The 18,984-nt window shown below is 38.3% G+C and overlaps 1 protein-coding gene across 3 annotated transcripts in view; it reads right to left on the bottom strand.

Moving 5' to 3' along the window:
• Positions 1–876: 876 nt before the first annotated feature.
• LOC124155566 (synaptic vesicular amine transporter) overlaps positions 877–18,984 on the bottom strand; it is a 204,247-nt gene continuing 186,139 nt past the window's right edge. For 2 of the 3 annotated variants that reach the window (XM_046529508.1, XM_046529506.1), the window contains exons 8-14: positions 16,809–16,910; positions 15,915–16,089; positions 13,953–14,004; positions 13,672–13,855; positions 12,029–12,162; positions 10,338–10,420; positions 877–2,791 (exon numbers count right to left, since the gene is read on the bottom strand). In XM_046529508.1, coding sequence (XP_046385464.1) covers positions 2,785–2,791; positions 10,338–10,420; positions 12,029–12,162; positions 13,672–13,855; positions 13,953–14,004; positions 15,915–16,089; positions 16,809–16,910 — 737 coding nt within the window. In that variant the 3' untranslated portion in view covers positions 877–2,784. The remainder of the gene's footprint in view (positions 2,792–10,337; positions 10,421–12,028; positions 12,163–13,671; positions 13,856–13,952; positions 14,005–15,914; positions 16,090–16,808; positions 16,911–18,984) is intronic. The other variant, XM_046529509.1, reaches the window with a different exon arrangement.

An 18,984-nucleotide genomic window follows, 5' to 3' on the forward strand; every position in this document is an offset into this window, starting at 1 on the left:
GCAGAGGATACGAGCGAAGAAGTAAGTGAAGAATCATCAGAACTTATATCAGAGTATATTTATTCATAGAGATATGGAAGTTGACTACAGTAGAGGAGCCAAGGATGGGAGAAATATGGAAGGAAGGAATATGATGTACCTGAGGTAAATGAAGATCAAATGAATGGACAAGGAGAAGGGAAATCTTCATATAATTGAATAAGTAGTATTCTAAAAAACTCATGAAAATACATCTAAACTAAATTGGCCACGTAAAAAGACAAAGCGGCCTAAGGAAGTTTATTATCGGATGACAAGAGACCTACAATCACGTGGTTATAAAACGTTGTAGTAATGAGGGAGGGCATCACATTTATTATGAAGGAGAAGCTGTCAGGGGTGTTTTTACGAAGGAATTCGCGAATATAAAAATGCAAGCTGGTACAAGAGTTAAATTGAGGGGTTAAGTGGATAACTTACGAATGTAAATGAAAATATAATAATAGTATTGGAGCCATCTTCGCCCACAAAGAAAAATGTTCCTTCTCCATCTCCTCCATGGTATTAGCAAACGCAATGCATGACAAAAGGAATGGTAAGTTTTGAATTGCCATATTATTTGACTTTACTTTCCATCATGGTAAAAATTACGAATTACATTTGATTTTATATCCATTCATGTCAAAATAGCATTAATGAACAAAAAGTATACGACCAAAATACAAGTCAACCGTCTTATTTTTTGTTCCAGGCTTTGCGCATTGTTACAGGGAGTGATTAAATGGAAAACCTCATTTCCTGTTGAAGATATTACTCACCTTCATTCAACTGCCGTTACGTCTCCTTTTCGAGTACTCTTCGATTTGAAAAGGAAACACTTTGAAATGACCGAAGACATGATTTTTTCCCATTTATTGCGTTACAGCTCAGCAACATCACAATAATATCTAAAGCTCTTCATTGACAAATGCCAGGGGGATAATACACAGTGATGTTTTTTGTATTATTTTATATTCGTATGTATATATACCTATATCAAAACTTTGGACAGACGAGCCTCTCAGTCCTCAAACCTGCCACGAGAGTTGGTGGTGGTTGAGGGGAATTGTGAACGGCATTGCTGTCTTCGGACCCACACCAGCTGCTCACGCAAAAGTAAAACAAATTGCAGCGAGACTTAAACGTCATATAGTTATTGTCAGGTCACATGACTTCTCGGGGAGCACTGCATGGCTCTCCCGAAAGATAGTAAAACTTTTTTTTTTAAACACTACGATCTTTTCACAATAGAGAACAGATATTATTTTGGCACAACACTGGATACACATGAAAACGACATCATTGGTTATCATAATAAGATAGATAACAATTACCAGCTTTGTTTCACTCGAATGGAACCCGCTCAGGGGAACCTATATTTTTTTTATAATCATGACTCCTCTCACTTCAGTGCAGTGATGATAATCTGTTCTTAAATCTCAGTGGACATCAATCACAACTTGTGTTTGAATATAACCTCGGAAACATTGTAAGATTACACAAGACCTCAAGTTATGATACTCTACATTTCAAGCATTTTTATGCACTATTAAAACGAGGTACCACATTGATTTTTTTTAAATGTTGAAGATGTCTTCAAAATACAAGTGAACGAAGGATTAGGGTGGCAACAATGGGCTGAGAGGCATCGTCATTATTGAAACCCCTTCCATTTATCTCTGGGAGTGGCACATTCTCCTTAACAAATCCATTCATTATTTATATATATACATGTATGTATCCTTAAACCACATATTCTCTACAATATTGGTGGGCAGCATCTGCACAAGAGTCTTTGGTTTAGTCATTTCCTTGTAGTTATTTTATTTCGTTGGCGAAGCTTCGATTTCTTCGGGTTCCCGAACAAAGATAGATAGGAGTGCTTTTATTATACATTTGTACAAAATTTCACATTCTGACAGTACATAATATTTAATCGCCAAATTTGGACCACCATGGCAAAATCCTCTTGTTTAGATCCTGTGCAGCCATTCACAGAAATCACACATTTCGAGGAAATGGTCCCGAGAAAAAAAAATACTTTGGAATACAAATTTATTTTCGCCGAGAGAACACTCCTATTTTTTGTAAGTACGAGTACCACCTCAAATTTTCGCTGGAAGATGAGCTCCCGCGATGATACACATATTTTCGCCGTATTATTTTCCGCCCATTCGTGTAAACAGATGTTATTTGTTCTTGATTTTAGTGATATATTAACTCTTCTTCAACAACTTTAGAAATCATAGTTCTATCCAATAGTAAGTAACATTTTAAGTTTTTCTTTTGAAGGTTCTCTAGCATCAGTCCATTATGATGTTTTGTAATTCTGAATTTTTGTATTGCTGCAATTATTTTATACAAAATTGCTCTTATGAGACCAATCAATATAAACGCTTCCTTCTTTCCTCACCGGTCAATGGGTTGACTTTAGAAGATGAAGTTCGGCATCCGTAATCTACCCTGTGTGTAGGCTTTTTATCAAATTTATGTGGCTCAGCCAGAAGTGAAAAAGCTACTTTAAAAAATAAAGAGTTTAAGTCATCTTTCCTTTTTTTGGACTCGATAAAGATATCTCATCACTCCGAAATTGCGTGCATGCATCGTTTATAACTTGAAGAACCATGATATTTTCCAGTCTGGCCCGAGTTGAGATTTCCTTCCTCAGTTTTCAGGGCATCACTCTTGACTCGTCCACAGCGCCTTACTCGTCATCTTCCTCGTTTTGGTACGTAACATACCTCACGGACGACTTATCACCGGTAATCAGGGACTGCAACGATCAAAATTCCATGATCAAATAATGAAGTTGAGAGTCGAGTAATACACTGACCCATAAACATACCAGCAATTAAAGTTATCAGTTCATCATATCATCTTTTAAAGATGAATAAACAAGAAATGAAATGCATCCACCAAATGCGAACCCAAGAACTTCATGCAAAGAAAAGTAGTTTTTGATGAAAGTTAGAAGTCATCAACCAAGAGTTTAAAAACATGTTGCCATGCAAAAATCATTTTTTTACTATGCCCATAAAAATTAATGACGCTATTCAAGCAAATTGACTAGGAAACGACTTAAGCAAACTCCGGTGTGATTCTGAAGCAAATGAACTCGTAACTCGACCAAGGAACTAATATTTACAACCTGTAGTCTGTTCCACGAGTGCTATTATTCATTAGGGCCGCAGTCAGCAGAAGTGATCACGTCCTCCCCCTCCGTCTCTGAGATACTGTCTTTAGCGCGACCACTCGAAATGAACCTCCCTCCACCCAAAAATGCGGCTGCGGTCTTCATTAATATTAGCATCACGTATTGAAACCTGGTCGTCGAAAATATAAGTCAGAGGGTGGCTCCGAATGACATATCTTTCAATATTACTGAAGGACAATTAGTACGATTCCACGGCATAATATGCTTTATTTCAAATTAAATTATATCTGCACGAAAAATCTAATAATTTTCATCCATGTTATTTGTACAGCTCAGTTATTTGTGACGTGACTGGGAATTGCCCTCAAGAAAAAATCATTATAATGAGTTAACAAGGGCTTATTTTAAGGAGAAACAAACGTGCATGGTATTTGATGGGCAAAAGTAATTACAGAGAATAGCGTTGAGGTACGAACGAACGATATTTTCACGAGTGCATTTTTATGTAGAAAGTTAAAATTGACAGTAATTTGATGCTAGAGGCTATAAAATGGATCTCAAGCATTGGATAACATACTGTACGGCAAAAATTTAAGGTAAAGAATTGTGATATCGTATTCAGACGACGTGATGTGGGTTCCGCAGATGCAAGGAGCAGAAAAGTCGCGAGCGCTGTGAAAAGAAGGCGAGGAAACATCACCTTATTAAACGTGCGCGTGGACTCTCCGAAACGGAAAGAGAAAATAAGCGTTACATACAAACTATGGTCTTCAGAGGAAAGAGAAGGTGAATTGATGAAGGAAGTATGAAACCATTGGTTACAAATTAATGAAAGATGATTTAAATCAAGGCCATCAGGATACCGTTCGCTGGCACATGTTAAGATCGCTTATGACGCAATGGCATTAATTATTTCAAAAAGGGTACACTTTAACCATAATTTTAATAAGTAATCAGTAACTGAAGTGATTGAAGATCATGAAGACTCAGATAAGGTAAATAAATAACGTAAGGTAAATACGGTATAATAGAAATTAAAAGATCAGAGTAGACTGTTATATTTGCGCAAGCTAACTACCATTGATAAATGTGAATCTAGAGGTTCACTTTAATATGACTTCAGTGAAACAATATGCATACATATTCAAAAATTATTGCTATTAAAGTATTCTACCGATTAAGGCAGGTCCCTTGCCTTCTTAGTTTCACGCCGTAATTGATTATTTATTTTCCTGTGCATTATCTTGCCCTTCTCAGTGTCCACGTTCTTCCACGTCCTTTTCACTTACATTTATTTTACTATTTACTCCATTATCGGCGGCATCTATATCTTTCGACTGTCATCGTGGCCTATTGAATTTTCACCCGCTTTGACAGTTCCTGTTTTAATGTTATCCCACTCTTCCTCAACAGTCTGTGTATTTTCAATCTCTCGGATAATACTTTCCACAAGTTCCTGACATTCTCTCCTCACACTCCCCTTCAGAGCTTCAATATTCTATTTCCTCGACTTCCTAACATTCATAAGTCTTTTGAATCTTTCATTGCATTTCATAAGCACTTGGTTGTGGTCTGATCCGCATCTGCTGCAAGGAAGCAACGAGAGAGTTTCACTCTATTCCTAAACCTCCGTATTCCATGATGTATATATCTGATATATCCCCTAGACTTTTCCATGTGCGCCCTCGCCCTTTATGATGATTGAACCACGTGTTTCTTTTTCTCCTACAAAATTTTTCTGCTTTCTCTCCCCTGTCTTTCCCTATTCCTAATCCAAATTCTCCTACTTCGTTTCCATTCCTCCCTTCCCCGACTAAAGCGTTCCAGTCCCCCATCACTACTAACGTTTTCTTACCCGGAGTTTCTCCAATTATTTCCTTGAGCTGTTTATACACCTCATCCACTTCTTCCTTACTATGATTGCTAGTGAGCATGCAAACTTGAACCACCACAAGGTTGGTGGGCCACGCCTTAATTTCTACCACCAGAATCCTATCGCTTACCTGGTCTATACCTACCACACGCTTACCCATCTTCCCGTTTAATACTAAAGCTAACCCTCGCTGGCTTTCTTCCCCTCCACTGTATAAAACCCCATACCCATCACTCCAATAGTCCCCCCCATTCCTCCACATCTTGCATGCAAACTTGAACCACCACGAGGTTGGTGGGTCGCGCCTCATTTTCTACCACCAAAATCCTATCGCTTACTTGGTCTATACCTAACACCCGCTCTATGCGTACGGGTACCGTTCGATGAGTTTCTGGGGCTCATTTGGTTGTACTCCGTGTTTTCAGGGAAGAGATAGTTGGTAGGGTTTCCCACTTCCATTCTAACAGTGTTTTTCACGTGACACTATCACGTGGACTACCTTTCGTATGGCTCCCATCCTTCGGCCTAACTGGCACACGTGGCCCTACCGGGAATAATTTAGAATTCATCCCGCCAGTGCAGCTCTAGGGGTCATAGGAACTCGCCTTTCCACCGCGATAACGTTGTAGCTCAAGGAAACGGATATTCAACAATATGTGGCAATAACAGTCATGGTTGAGCTTCCACGCGAGACAGACGTGGGCTGGTGCTTCGCTCGAGACAGGCAGGTGCCTCAGTGATGTGTTCAGTTGCGTTCAGAGTATAAGTGCATTCAATTACGAGGATAACTTCCTACTCAATTTAGAAGCTCGAGTTACTAATATTAAGTGGAAACCGCAGTTTAAAATGGCTAATTGCAGTGTATGTAATGTGAGTGTTCTTAAGCGCCAGCTAAGGATTACCTGCAGTGAATGTCAAACCCAGTGTCACGCTACTTGTGTTCACTTGTCCAAAGAGGACATCGAGTATATTAGCGCTGAAAAGCAAAGTTGGCGTTGTCCTACCTGTGCTGCGGAAAAACGTAAGAGCATGTCAGTAGTTCCACTGGCGGATACGGACACTGCTAGTATCTCTCATATTATAAACCTTCTAGAAGAAGCTAAAGAGGACAGGAAACGCATGGAATTGGACTTGAACAAGGCTATTGAGTTTGTGCACAATAGATTAGATGAAAATACTAAAGTGCTTCAAGAAAACTCAACGCAGATTGCTGAATATTTAGCGACAATAGACTTGCTTAGGCAAGAAAATGTTGGCTTAAAATCTCGAGTGAGTGACTTTGAAAAGAGGTTAGACCACCAAGAGCAATATTCTCGAGTTAATGACCTTGAAATACACGGCATTCCCCAGCAACCAAATGAAAATACCTTAGAAATCGTGAAAAGTGTGGGGGACGCCCTTGGTGTTAAAATAACCGACGATATGGTGAACACATGCCACCGATTGGGAAAGAAGGGACACGAAGGCGGAACGAGAGGTATCATAGTCAAATTCGTCCGTAGGTCTACAAAAGAAGAAATTCTTCAAAAGAGGCGAGTGAAAAGGACCTTCTCCACACGGCACCTGGGCTTGGCGACCGATACTCCGGTGTACATAAACGAGAGCCTGAGTCCAGGTCGGAGGAGACTCTTCGCTGCTGCGCGTCATGCGAAGAAAGAAAAGGGATACAAATATTTATGGCTAAGGCATGGGACAATACTCATGAGGAAGAAGGAGAATGATCAAGTAATCACTCTGAAATCCTCTGATGACCTGGAGAAACTGTAAGCATTCTGTGAGTGAGTTATGTATGTCTTCAACCTATCTTTACTAACAAAATGCAGAGTACTGTTAATGATAGTGGATTTAATGGTGGCAGGTTCCTTGTCTTGCACCAAAATATAAGAAGTCTAAGAGCTAATTTTGATAAATTTGTATTTCAACTAATTAATCTCGATATAAAACCCGCTGTAATAGTTTTGACAGAAATTTGGGTCAATGACACTGAAGTATCTATGTATCAAATAACTGGCTATCGGAGTTTTGATGTGTGTAATAATAACTACAGGGCTGGAGGAGTTATTGCATATGTAGCAGATACTTATGAGTGTTTTTCTATTGATCTGGGTGAATTAAAAACTGCTGATATGGTTAAAATATCAGTAGGGATAAATGATTCTTCTTGGATAAGCATTATTGGTGTATATAGACTTAATTTTAACCCTGTTGAACATTTTTTGAGTGAATTGGAGAATGTATTAACCATCTCTCGTGAGAGGAATTTAATTGTAATTGGTGATGTTAATTTATGTATATTACAACCCAACGATATTTCCTTTGAATATCAAACCCTTATGGCTAGTCATGGACTGGACCAGCTTATTCGAGTACCAACTAGAATTAGCAAAACGGGTAGTACATGTATAGATCACATTTTTTGCAGAAGTAGAGATAACTATAAGTATGAGGGAAGAGCGGACGATTGGGGTTTAACAGACCATCATGCTGTATCATGTTCTTTAAATATTAATGTACCCATTAATATATACGAACGAGTTTATCGAAGCCATTGCCGGATAAACTTTAACCATCTAAATAATAGTTTGCTAAGATGCGACTGGAATGATGTTTATTCACAACAAAATGTCAATGAAGCCTATGAAATATTTATAAATAAATTGAAATGCTGCATTGAAAAAGCTGAATACGTGTCAGACAGTAACAGATCGGGAGGAATGAAGAGGCCATGGATGACTTAGGCTTTGTGCGGGAGAATTTCTAGGCGAAATTTTCTGTATAAAAAAATGATGAAACACCCTGAAAATGAAAAGCTAAATAGGTACTACGTATCGTACACGCAAAGATTAGAATATGATATTAAAAAGCGCAAAGAAAAGTATTACAGGAACCTATTTGATCGTAATGTCAATAATACCGCTGCTCAATGGCGCATTTTAGATTCACTCACGGGAGGAAAGCAAGGAAATGAGAATTGTGTAAAAATTAGACCTAGTAATGGTATCGTTGTCACTAAGTGCCAGGACATTGTAAACGAATTTAGTTCACATTATGGTAAAGTAATTCAAGCATTGACCCAGAACAATTATTTTGAAAGTAATACGAATAAATACAAAGAAATATTCCCAACCTCCAATTCAATTGACTCACTGTTTTTTGTTCCTACTGATGCGAAAGAAATAAGCAGCATTATTAAGGAATTAAAGTCTAAAAAATCTAAAGGTGTTGATAATATTTCTACACAAGTTATAAAAGAAGTAAATGCAAATATTTCGGAGGTCCTTGCCCATATTGCTAATCTAAGTATGTATACTGGAATATTTCCTGAACAATTAAAAACTGCAATAGTGATACCAATTTTTAAAAAAGGTGATAAAATGAACGTAAATAATTACAGACCAATATCCCTATTATCTGAATTTGCTAAAATAATAGAAAAAGTTGTTAAAGTCAGACTTCTTAAATTTCTAAATCAGCATAGTTTTTTCAATAAAAACCAATTTGGATTTATGAGTGGTAAGAGTACAGAGGATGCATTATTAAAATTCTGTTCAGAACTGAACGACGGACTGAATAAGAACTGTAGAGTTGCTGGCTTATTTGTAGACATTACCAAAGCCTTCGACTCCATTAATCATAACATACTAATGAATCGATTATGGGAAGCGGGTATACGTGGAACCGCATATGATTGGTTTCAAAGTTATCTTTGTGATCGAGATCAATGTGTGCGTCTCAAAAATTGCTACAGTGAAAAGATTCGACTCACCTGTGGTGTGCCACAGGGTTCTGTGTTGGGACCCATACTGTTTTTAATATATGTAAACAATTTATGTGCTGGCAGGTTTAAAGGTCAATTAACGTCATTTGCAGATGACACTGCACTAAGTTACTCTGTTAATAGTGTTGATGATCTATATGAACACATTCAAAGTGATCTATTAACACTCAATGTGTATTAACACTCAACATATGTGGTTTTCGGCTAATTATATGTTGTTAAGTGAAAAAACGAAATATATTATGTTTAGCATGAGTAAATCTACCCCAAACAAAAGTAAACTATACTATCAATGTGCAAATTGTATAAAAGATAATGTTACTTCCTGTGATAAATGTATTTTGATCGAACAGGTTAGTCACATAAAATATTTAGGTATATATTTTGACCAAAATTGTAAATGGAAGTCTCACATAAATAAATTAAAATCAGAAATGATTTCTATTGTCAGAAAATTCTACTTCCTCAGATACATATGCCCTGAATCAGTGTTAAAAATGGTATATTATGCTCTCGTTAATTCAAGATTGCAATACGGAATAGCCTGCTGGGGTGGAGCATATTTTATCAACATTAAACCATTGATAGTGGCGCAAAAAAGGGTTATCAGGGTTATAACACGATCGTATAGGAAAAGCCACTCATTTCCTCTATTCAAAAAATTAGATGTCCTCCCACTAAGGCATTTATTCATTTATAAAGTCCTTAGAATATTCTATAACCGTAGTGGTGAAAAGGCCCGACCACAAAACTATGACATTAGAGCTTGGAGAAACTTCCATATACCTAGGCCGACGATTGAAATTTATCGACAGTCATACAATTACTTAGGGCCTAAATTGTTTAGCATGTTGCCAAGCAATGTAGCAAACTCTGAAAAAAGATGGGGATTTGCATCCGCTGTAAAAAAATGGCTTATGAGGTGTGAGGAAGTAGAGTTTCTACTAAGAAAGGTGGGTTAAAAAGTTTACAATAAAAGGTATATTGTATATTTTATGTATGTAATTATGCGTTTATATAAGAAAAATAAGAAAAATAGTTATCCTTGTCCAAATATTTGAAATACGTTTTGTAATAATGAATGCAATCGGCAATAGAACAAATAACTGAATACAAAGAAATTTTACTTTTCATGTGTGCTAGCACCAGACCTATGTAAAAAGTTTAAGATGGTAGCCCCAAAACTACTCAAAGGGGTACCTATATATTCCAAAATTATTTAAGTATGTTCTAAAATGTAATATTTGATTGTAAATGGAATAAATTATATATTATTATTATTATAAATATCGGACTGAATGTACGCTTTATTTAAAGGTTGAAATAATATAAATGAATTTCTGCCAATAAAGATTACGCCAATATATTCGACGGTTAACGGAAGTGCAGGTGACTACTGAAGGAAGAAATTGCAGCAGATGCCGAGTGGGAATGCCTTTCTTAGCTGACGAACATGCATTTACGATTGTGTTAGTAAGATTTTATTAGTTAGACGTCACCAATATAAATAATACCTCTCTTGTAATGTCGACGAGATATTTCTGCTTTTTCTCAACTCCGTACATTGTTGGTAATCTTCCAGCTCAATGGACTTGGGCTAAGGAAATATAATAAATAATAAGGAAAGTTGAAGAAAAAATATTTTAAAAACTATTGTGAATTATAAGAAGAAGAAAATTAATTCATTGAGATAAAAAATAAATAAGGTAAGGTGGGGTGAGTGCGAGCTCGCTTCTGGGAGATCGTATTTCCGCTATCAAAGCAGGTTGCGGTTCCGCAAAATATTCCACACATTGTACTGGAACCAGAATCAGTAGCGGATACAGGTTAGGGACAAGGGGCTAAGAGGGGGTTAAACCTACCAGCAGTAATGTGGAATTTACAAATCAATCTAGTGTAAGTTGGATGTACTAGGGGGGCTATAGCCCCCTAAGCCCCCCCCCCCCCCATGGATCCGCCACTGATAAGAATCAACTACTTTGTAATACTTATCAATTTATGTCTCGATTCACATGCTTAGAAAATATACCCTTCAGTTCATCTCATAGTTTTAGTTGGTTGTGAGGAGGGGTTACGCCACAATTCCCCCAGAATCATCGCATCGGATGTGCTAGGCAAGTAACATATCATTTTTTCTCTTCATTATTGATTTATTTTCCTTGAAATTGTGGAACTCGGGTAAAATTAGTTTTGAACGGAGGTTGCACTTACCCCGTCGTCACCATTCATTCCCTCCTGCTGAGGCAAGTACGACCCCATAGACTGGAATGAGTGCGACCCAGGCTACGAGAATGTAGTATGTATAAATTTTGTAGTTTCAGTCAGGCTGTTATTACGTAAGAATAGGAATTTAAATCTCATTACCAGTCGTAATGATTCATATGTATATTAGACATTGAATTTCATGTTTATAGCCAGCCTAGAAAATTTTCGAAATGTAGGCTGCATTTTCCGGGTTTCACCGCGTCGTGGTTGTCATGGAGACAACAAACTGTTTTTTCAAACAAACTTTCCCTGCATTCCAGCAGGCGTCTTCAGGTCGAAGTGAAGACGCCTGCCTTCGACCTGAAGAAGCCTGCTGGAATGCATGAGAAACTGCTGTCTCCACCACAACCACGACGCGGTGAAACCCGGAAAATGCCGCCTACATTACCAGCGCACCGCGGAAACCTTCGCGCCAAAATTTTCGAAAGTTCGTTAAAATTGATACATGCTATCCATGGGTCCAGTGGCGGATCCAGGATAGGGACAAGGGGGTTAAAATTCCAGCAGTAGTGGGGTTCGGGAAAAATTAACATTCTATCTAGTGTAAAGTGGATACCCAAGGGGGGGGGGGGCTATAGCCCCTTATCCTTCCCCCATATATCCGCCACTGCATGGGTCCCACACACCCCACCTTACCTTAAATAGAATTCGTTTATTGACGCATACATTCAACCCAGGGATGCTGAGTTCTTGCTAACCCCCTCCCACATCTCCCTCGCTCGTTCAACATACTCCTTGCTCCTGCTTCCCACATACTCAACCAGTACTTCTGCAGACGTTGAGATGGAAGCTATTGGCTTGGAAAGCTTCGGAAACAATTTTTCCCGCATGGGTATTTCTTTTTAAGTGAGTTAATTAAGTGCTATTTACTTGCTATATCATAATTATTATGTACTACACGGGTTATTCAGATATCCTTTATTTCTCTTCCCAAAATTACCTTGCTTTCCCCTTTGACTGGAGGATTCTTCAGCATGAACATTAGTGGACAGTAGAGGAAATTCAGCGAAGCAATTCCAATCATCATCCACTCGAAACCAATGCTGTTCATCAGAGTTCCACTCAAAGCAGGCCCTAGAAACGAAAGAAATACATGTAGCGTAAAACAATATTACTTTGCAGGTGATGTTTTTTGGGTGTGCTCCGCAAACTTAATCAGTTCGTTGCCCGACGTTTCGTGGCCGTTGCTGGTCACTTTTTCTAAGGGGAAAATTATAGTTGTTCAAAATCAACAAAGAAATATTACTTTGAACATGAAGTGTCTTTAGCTCGTTCATCCAAATCTCAAAATCAGACATGAATGGACCTTAAGAAACGATTCATGACTTATGCGATGAATAATTTACAACCCAATAGAAAAGATGTTTTCCACTATGATGATTGAAAATAATAACTATTACGTACTTCAGTAAAGAATAGACATATTGTACAATTAATTTTTGAAAATGCGACAGGGTGGATCTTGAATAAGCTCACCTAAAGTTATAGAATTTATTTCCAAATGCTTGGAGTTAAAAGACTTTCATAATTTGTCTACCATTATTTTTCCATCCGATTTTAAAACTTTCTTCAACAGGAGAACTCGAATAATTTCTTGGAAAATTAGCAACCTTCAATCAATGAAGAACAAAGTTATCAAAATGAGTGTATGGCGCAATTTCTCTTATTGACGTAAGTTCTATATTAATACACCGTTTCTTGTTTATGTTTTCTTCCATAAGTTTATTATTGGCTTAATTTTTGCATTTCGCGGCCCATCTATAAGATATGGTAGAAGCAGAGACTTAACTATAGCTAACTTACTATAACTACTACTTAAACATATAATGTTTATTTCACACGTGCTAAGAGCAGAGTGTTTCCCAAGCACTATGAACATATTTTCGCAGCGGAGATCACTTCTAGAAACTGTACCCACTTCGCCCGTTGTAAAAAAACGTCAACGAAGTTATGAGAACTGCAGGAGCAGGACTGAATAATTTCTATAACGGAAAATGAATGTTCCATTCATTATTACTGAAACACTTAGTTTCTTTTTGAATTCAATAAAATACATTAAAGCTGCACCGTTAGTCAAAAAATGGTACGAGCTTACAAAATGAATAACAGAGATTTTTAACGAATAAGGCAGGGAGCCGCAAGGGACTCGGAGTTTGCACTCTAGACTTATCTGCTGGAGCAATCAAGAGCAGCTACATTTCATAGCAACACGGATAACATCATCTTACAACCTCACTATATCTCCAGGTTTGAAAGAGACGACAAATTAAGAGAGATATTTTGCCGAACGAATTATTTCAATAGTATACTACCGATTAAGGTTTCCAAAGAGCACTTAAGCGTTCTGGGAGCCTCCCCTTCCTTCAAGCACTTTCCTCTTTAATTCACTGTAAGGCCACTACCTTTCAGGAATTGGAATCATTTTTTTTGCTACGAGCAATGAAAGACTTAAATGCTAGGCGGAACTTAGTACGAAAATTTCCTTCTTTTTAACTACTGCTATCCTAACACCTCCTGCCACATGCCTGTTAAGGCGGCTCGCGGGATATTATATATAGCTTTAGATATAGAATATGTACTGACCCACAGCGTATCCGAGGCAGAACGCAACGTCTCCAATGGCATAGACGCTACCATAAACCGCTGAGTGACGAATGTCTACCAGGAAGCCGAGTTCAGGCATCATTGAGCTGTCCACCATACCAATGGCAAAGCCAAGACCGGCGTTAGGCATGATAAGGCCTTTAATGCTGCGAGCCGTTGGGATCTGTGAATCGTAAAACCACAAATTCAATGCTAAATTGTCACTCTCACAATCAATGCAACTCAAATTTTTCAGCCGGTTTCAAATGGCCATTACTTACCCAAATCAAGCATATACCGATAATTATGAGACCCAAAAGGGAAGCCAGCCACCTGTAAAATAACAGACACAAAAATTAGGACGTCGATGGATAAGCTGATAAACTGTTTTTAGCGGTCTAGAGGAAACGATGAAATCTCAAAATCAGGAGGACGATACATCTTGAGACATTCCTATAAAAGAATCAATGGCTACCTTTCAGGATGCGACCCTCCAGATTAGGGAAACCTATATTAGACTTATTCACTGATAATCGTGACACTGTATAGCTGGAACCTAACTCCAAAAAACTTCTTACAAAACAGAATCAAAGATAACATAGTAGAACCACTGCGTGAAAGTGTACTTTTTGTGTGAAACTTGTTAATAAAATATATTTGAAAAGTGAATTGAAAGGAAAAAGAGCCAGGAAATTTTAAGAGACGGTGTAAAGTTTCCACGAAAATGTATGGTAGGAGACGAAACAGGTCGAGGAACTGAGGAGACAGGGATGGTTCACGGATGGGATAGGAGATGTTGAACATCTAAGGGAGAAGGAATGACGCAGTCTAAATAGGAAAGGGAAAGGAAGAGAATAGGGATCGGGAATAAAAATGAAGACTCGTAGGTGTGATTCCGCACTAAAAAATAAGATTCAATGTTGGAAGGGGGATGGGACGGGGTGATTAGTGACAATTTATAACATGAAACCCATGCTCATTCAAATACATTAATAGAATGTTTACAACAGGCAGTTTACCTAGCGGGTAATGGAATTATAAATTACGGAAATGGCCGCGGAATAGCCAGCGGCGTACCTTTACGGATTCACCCGTAAGTTCACCTTAAATGCGAAAATTCCAGAGAGTAAATATCATTTGTCTTGATCGGAATTCATATTCTGATCTCCCGGATTTTGGACGGATTTTTTACCACTTGAACTACCAATGCATAATGAAATAAACTGATTTTAGCATGACTTGGTGGAACGATGAGATATTCATGGTGAAACAAAAACCAGTACTGTTCCACAAACTTTTATTTGCTGTCGACTAGTTTCAACGGCTAATAAAAGTTTGAGGAATAGTTCTGGTTTTTGTTTCGCCATGAATACCAATACATAAGGTTAGATAGGCGGCATAAAAATTCCTCAGAGGAAGAAGATGCTTTGGTGTGTCACATGGTACGAATATCTTGCGTGAATTCGGGCGATTCACTTTTTTGCAGAGTCCCTGGAATTTTTCCCAGACTTCTAGTCCCAACTTTTATTTTCCTGATATATTCCTAAGTTTCCTGACTGGTATTAATCTGCTCCATAGTTACTCCGAGTTAAGTTTATTTATGTATTTGTTTCACACCAAAAACTGCTCAGAGGCTTTTAAATTGGATGACCTCAATAAGTAAATAAGAGCTTAGGTGAAATATAATAAATGAATAAATAAATGATCAAACGTAAGAAAGGGGATTATGGATTAGACAGAAGGTGAATTGTTCAGGTATTTATGAGAGTCTTTCATACTAGAGGTAGAGGAAAACAGATCAAGGGAAGGATATTTTGAAGTCAGGGCATTAAGCAAGGAGGGAATTGGGTATAAAAGGGAGAGTTGAGAGATGGAAAGGCTTAATCGGAGAGTATGAATCAGAGAGTTATTACGTAAGGGGCGAAGAGGAACAGGAAAACGAAAAAGAGGGAGAATTTCATTGGTCCGGAATGTTCCGCTGAAGATTCTGTGCAGGAACATCCAATCAGATAATACACGGCCATGAGTTATGTTGGAAACCAAGAGGGGAGAAAGGATAGAGCCACGGGTATAGTTTCTGAGCGTGGGAATTCCATGGCGGGCAACAGCGAGAAAGAAGTTGACAGGGTAAAATAATGGAAGCATTCGTCCCAATCGTATAGGAAAAAAATTGCTGCAGCAGAAATAATTAGGTTGTTGCTAAGCAAGGCATGACTGCGTTGAAGCGTTGAAATGTTCTTTACCGTCCAATGCGGTGTCCAAGTGGTCCGAAAAGGTTGGTGCCGATGAGGTAGGCGATGGATGCAGGCAGGAAAGCCACGCCCTGCTTAAACTTTCCCGCGTCCATCGTGTCGATCATCCACAGCGGCAAAGACGGCTCCAGCATCGCAATGCCCATGTTGGCGAACGTGATAGCTCCTGTGAAATATTAATTATAAATTCTGTAAACAAGGGATGGATCCTTTATCCTCGGTTAAAACACGAGAAACTTTACACGTTTAAATATTCTTCAGTATAAATAAAATTAGCATTTAATTTTTTTCTGGTCATGATAATCTCCCTGTAATCCCTGAGTTTAAAAACTTTGGCCCAAATTTTTCTGGGTCTAAATGGTCCGCAACTTTTACAAGTTATGGGGCATTTCATCATAACTACACAATAATGACTTCCTGAGTGCATGCTCTTGGGTTTAAAGAATGAAACACAAGCTATTCACTGTTCAAATACAAAGATCACAATGACATCCGATGCAATTTTGCCATTAAGAAAGCAATCTAACAATATGTAATCCAACTGGCAACTTTTCAATTTTTATATTATAGTAAAAATAACAATTTTACCTTCCCACAGTTATTTTAGGGCGTACGACGCGTTGAAATAATCGTGGAAAAGGGATATTTCTATTTTCATTGCAATACGACGAACTTACACTTATTCTCGGCTGAATCAGTTTAATTTTTTCTGCAGTTGCGAATGTACATTGGGAACTACAGAAAAATGCACGTAACTCGTCGCTAGAAATGTGGCGCGCGACCCTGAGGAGCATTCGAATAACTTACTTTCATGAGAATTTTGAACATGAGCGAAAAACAAAGGCGGTAAACTTAATTGGTTTAGATGTGGCCATGTGAGCTCACCTGCTGCGACGCAGATGTAAGGGTCTTTAATGAGAGCGCAGATCGAAGGGGGATCGCTGTCTTGCTTCACCACTCCGGGCTGTAACACCAACAGCTGAAGAACTGCGGAAGATCAGAATAGATGAATCATTTTTTCATGCATACTGACAAACAACATACGAAACATATTACTATAGTTTCATACTTTATATTGTGCCGGTCCCGACTCCCTGGTATGGTTTAGCCCGAACCCCCCCCCCCCCCACCTCCTTTCCTCCGATCCGTCAGGACGAGTGGGTTTTGCAACGAGACGACACGTACGTACTTGTTTTTCCCCGAGTCGGAGGAGTCACTGCTTCCGTCTACCACTCCCCTCCTCCGATCCGGGGTTAGGGAACACCGGTTTCGGGCGACCAGCGCCGTTGGATTTGCTATAAAGCTAGTAAAATTGGTGGGGGGCAGAAGAATCGCTACCTGCGGTGACCAAATTCCCACCTTAAATAAATTAGATTCCGGTTCTTTTCCTTTTACCATAATTCACTTTTAATGAACCGTTAGCAATACAACAATAAAAAATAACCCCATAGACATTTGAAATACCCTCCAAAAAAAACACAAAAAAAAATTATACCTTTAAACACAAATATACCCTAACACTTAATAAACCCTCGTACACAATATTGATTAAACAATGAAATTGCGAATAATTAAGTAATACCTTCGAGCACAAAAGCAGTATTTTAGTCTTTAAGGCAATTTAAATAGTAACCCATCTACAATGATGAGATCAACACTCGTTAGCAATGTCAGTTTGTTTGAGAAAGACGAGTTATCGTCAATGCAACTTTGACAAATCATAGAACAATGAGGGATTGACACAAATTACTGGTCCTTCCTCTTCTTCGGACGAGAGATAGAGAGAGAGAGAGAGCACGAAACACTCACTTTTTGTTGGGGGCACACTACTTTGGCTATGACCAGTTTCACGAGAAGAAAATAAAACCTAATCCCTCAATAAATTATGCAGAAAGCATGCTAATATTATCATTCTTTCGTATATTTAAGGGGTAATCGATATTGATGGATAAAACACAAGAAACACTTGACTTAGCAGCCCAAATGCATTTTTTCGTTGCTCTACGAGCACGAGTTTACCTGTTATTTAATACAATCTTGGCTCTCTCCGCCCGAGATGTTACTTTTTTATATGGCTTCATTATGTGCTTGTGTAATCTAAACACTTCATCTCCAACGATAACATGGGGCAAAAAGCTTATGACACACGAGAAGTCTTTCATCTGGCGGGAAAAATTTGATTTATAGAATATTCCACTGCCTCCTACTTTCCCATATGATCCGACATTTCTGGCAACAAAATTACAATTAGCGCCAACCATGGCTAGTAAAAAAATAGAAAAGTATTCTTTGTAGTTAAAGAACAAAGATCCGCTGGCTTTTGGGCAGAATACCCTAACGTATTTTCCGTCAACGGAGCACACACAATATGGAAAGTTCCATCTCTCCCAAAAATCCAAAGCATTCTTCTTCAAAGTCTTATGATTTTGTGGGGAAGTATACAAAGGTACTAAACGGATACACAATGCTTTTAGTGTTTTTTTAAGTACCACTCTTTAATAAATGTATTAAATACGAAAAACAAAGCTCAGTGACCGAAAGGTTTTTCCTGTAGCTAGACACTTGAAAAAGATCGTTCCTTTTTGACTAGTTGACTAATTGACATTTTTTTCTTTTATCATAAAGAGGATGACCGTTAAAAAGGTGGAAGAATGTTAGGGACAATTGCTTAAAATGCAAGCGAAAGCTAAAACTCGGGACAGGCTCTGCTGCTTCTGTCAAAGCGTCAAAATGGTATAGACATTGAGCTGTTACGCGAAAAGACCTCTGAATCATTATTGCTAGAAAAATTGTTAAGAAGAAAAAAAATTCAGACGATTCAAGAGCGCTAACCCCAGACTCCGCTTATACACAGAAGTGTACGAAATTGAGGAAGACTTCAAAGGCAGCTAAGTATTACTTCAAGGATGGCTGAATATTTTGAAAAGAGAGCAAGAAAGAGATTGGAAATAATCAGGGGCGCCGACTTATAAAAAATATTGGGGGGCCCATATCGGAGGTTTTTCCCCGGGAAGAGGTTAAATTCAAAGTGTGTTGCAGCGCCGAAAAGCTGTCATGATTC

Source organism: Ischnura elegans, chromosome 3 (assembly GCF_921293095.1).
Source record: "Ischnura elegans chromosome 3, ioIscEleg1.1, whole genome shotgun sequence".
Taxonomy (NCBI): domain Eukaryota; kingdom Metazoa; phylum Arthropoda; class Insecta; order Odonata; family Coenagrionidae; genus Ischnura; species Ischnura elegans.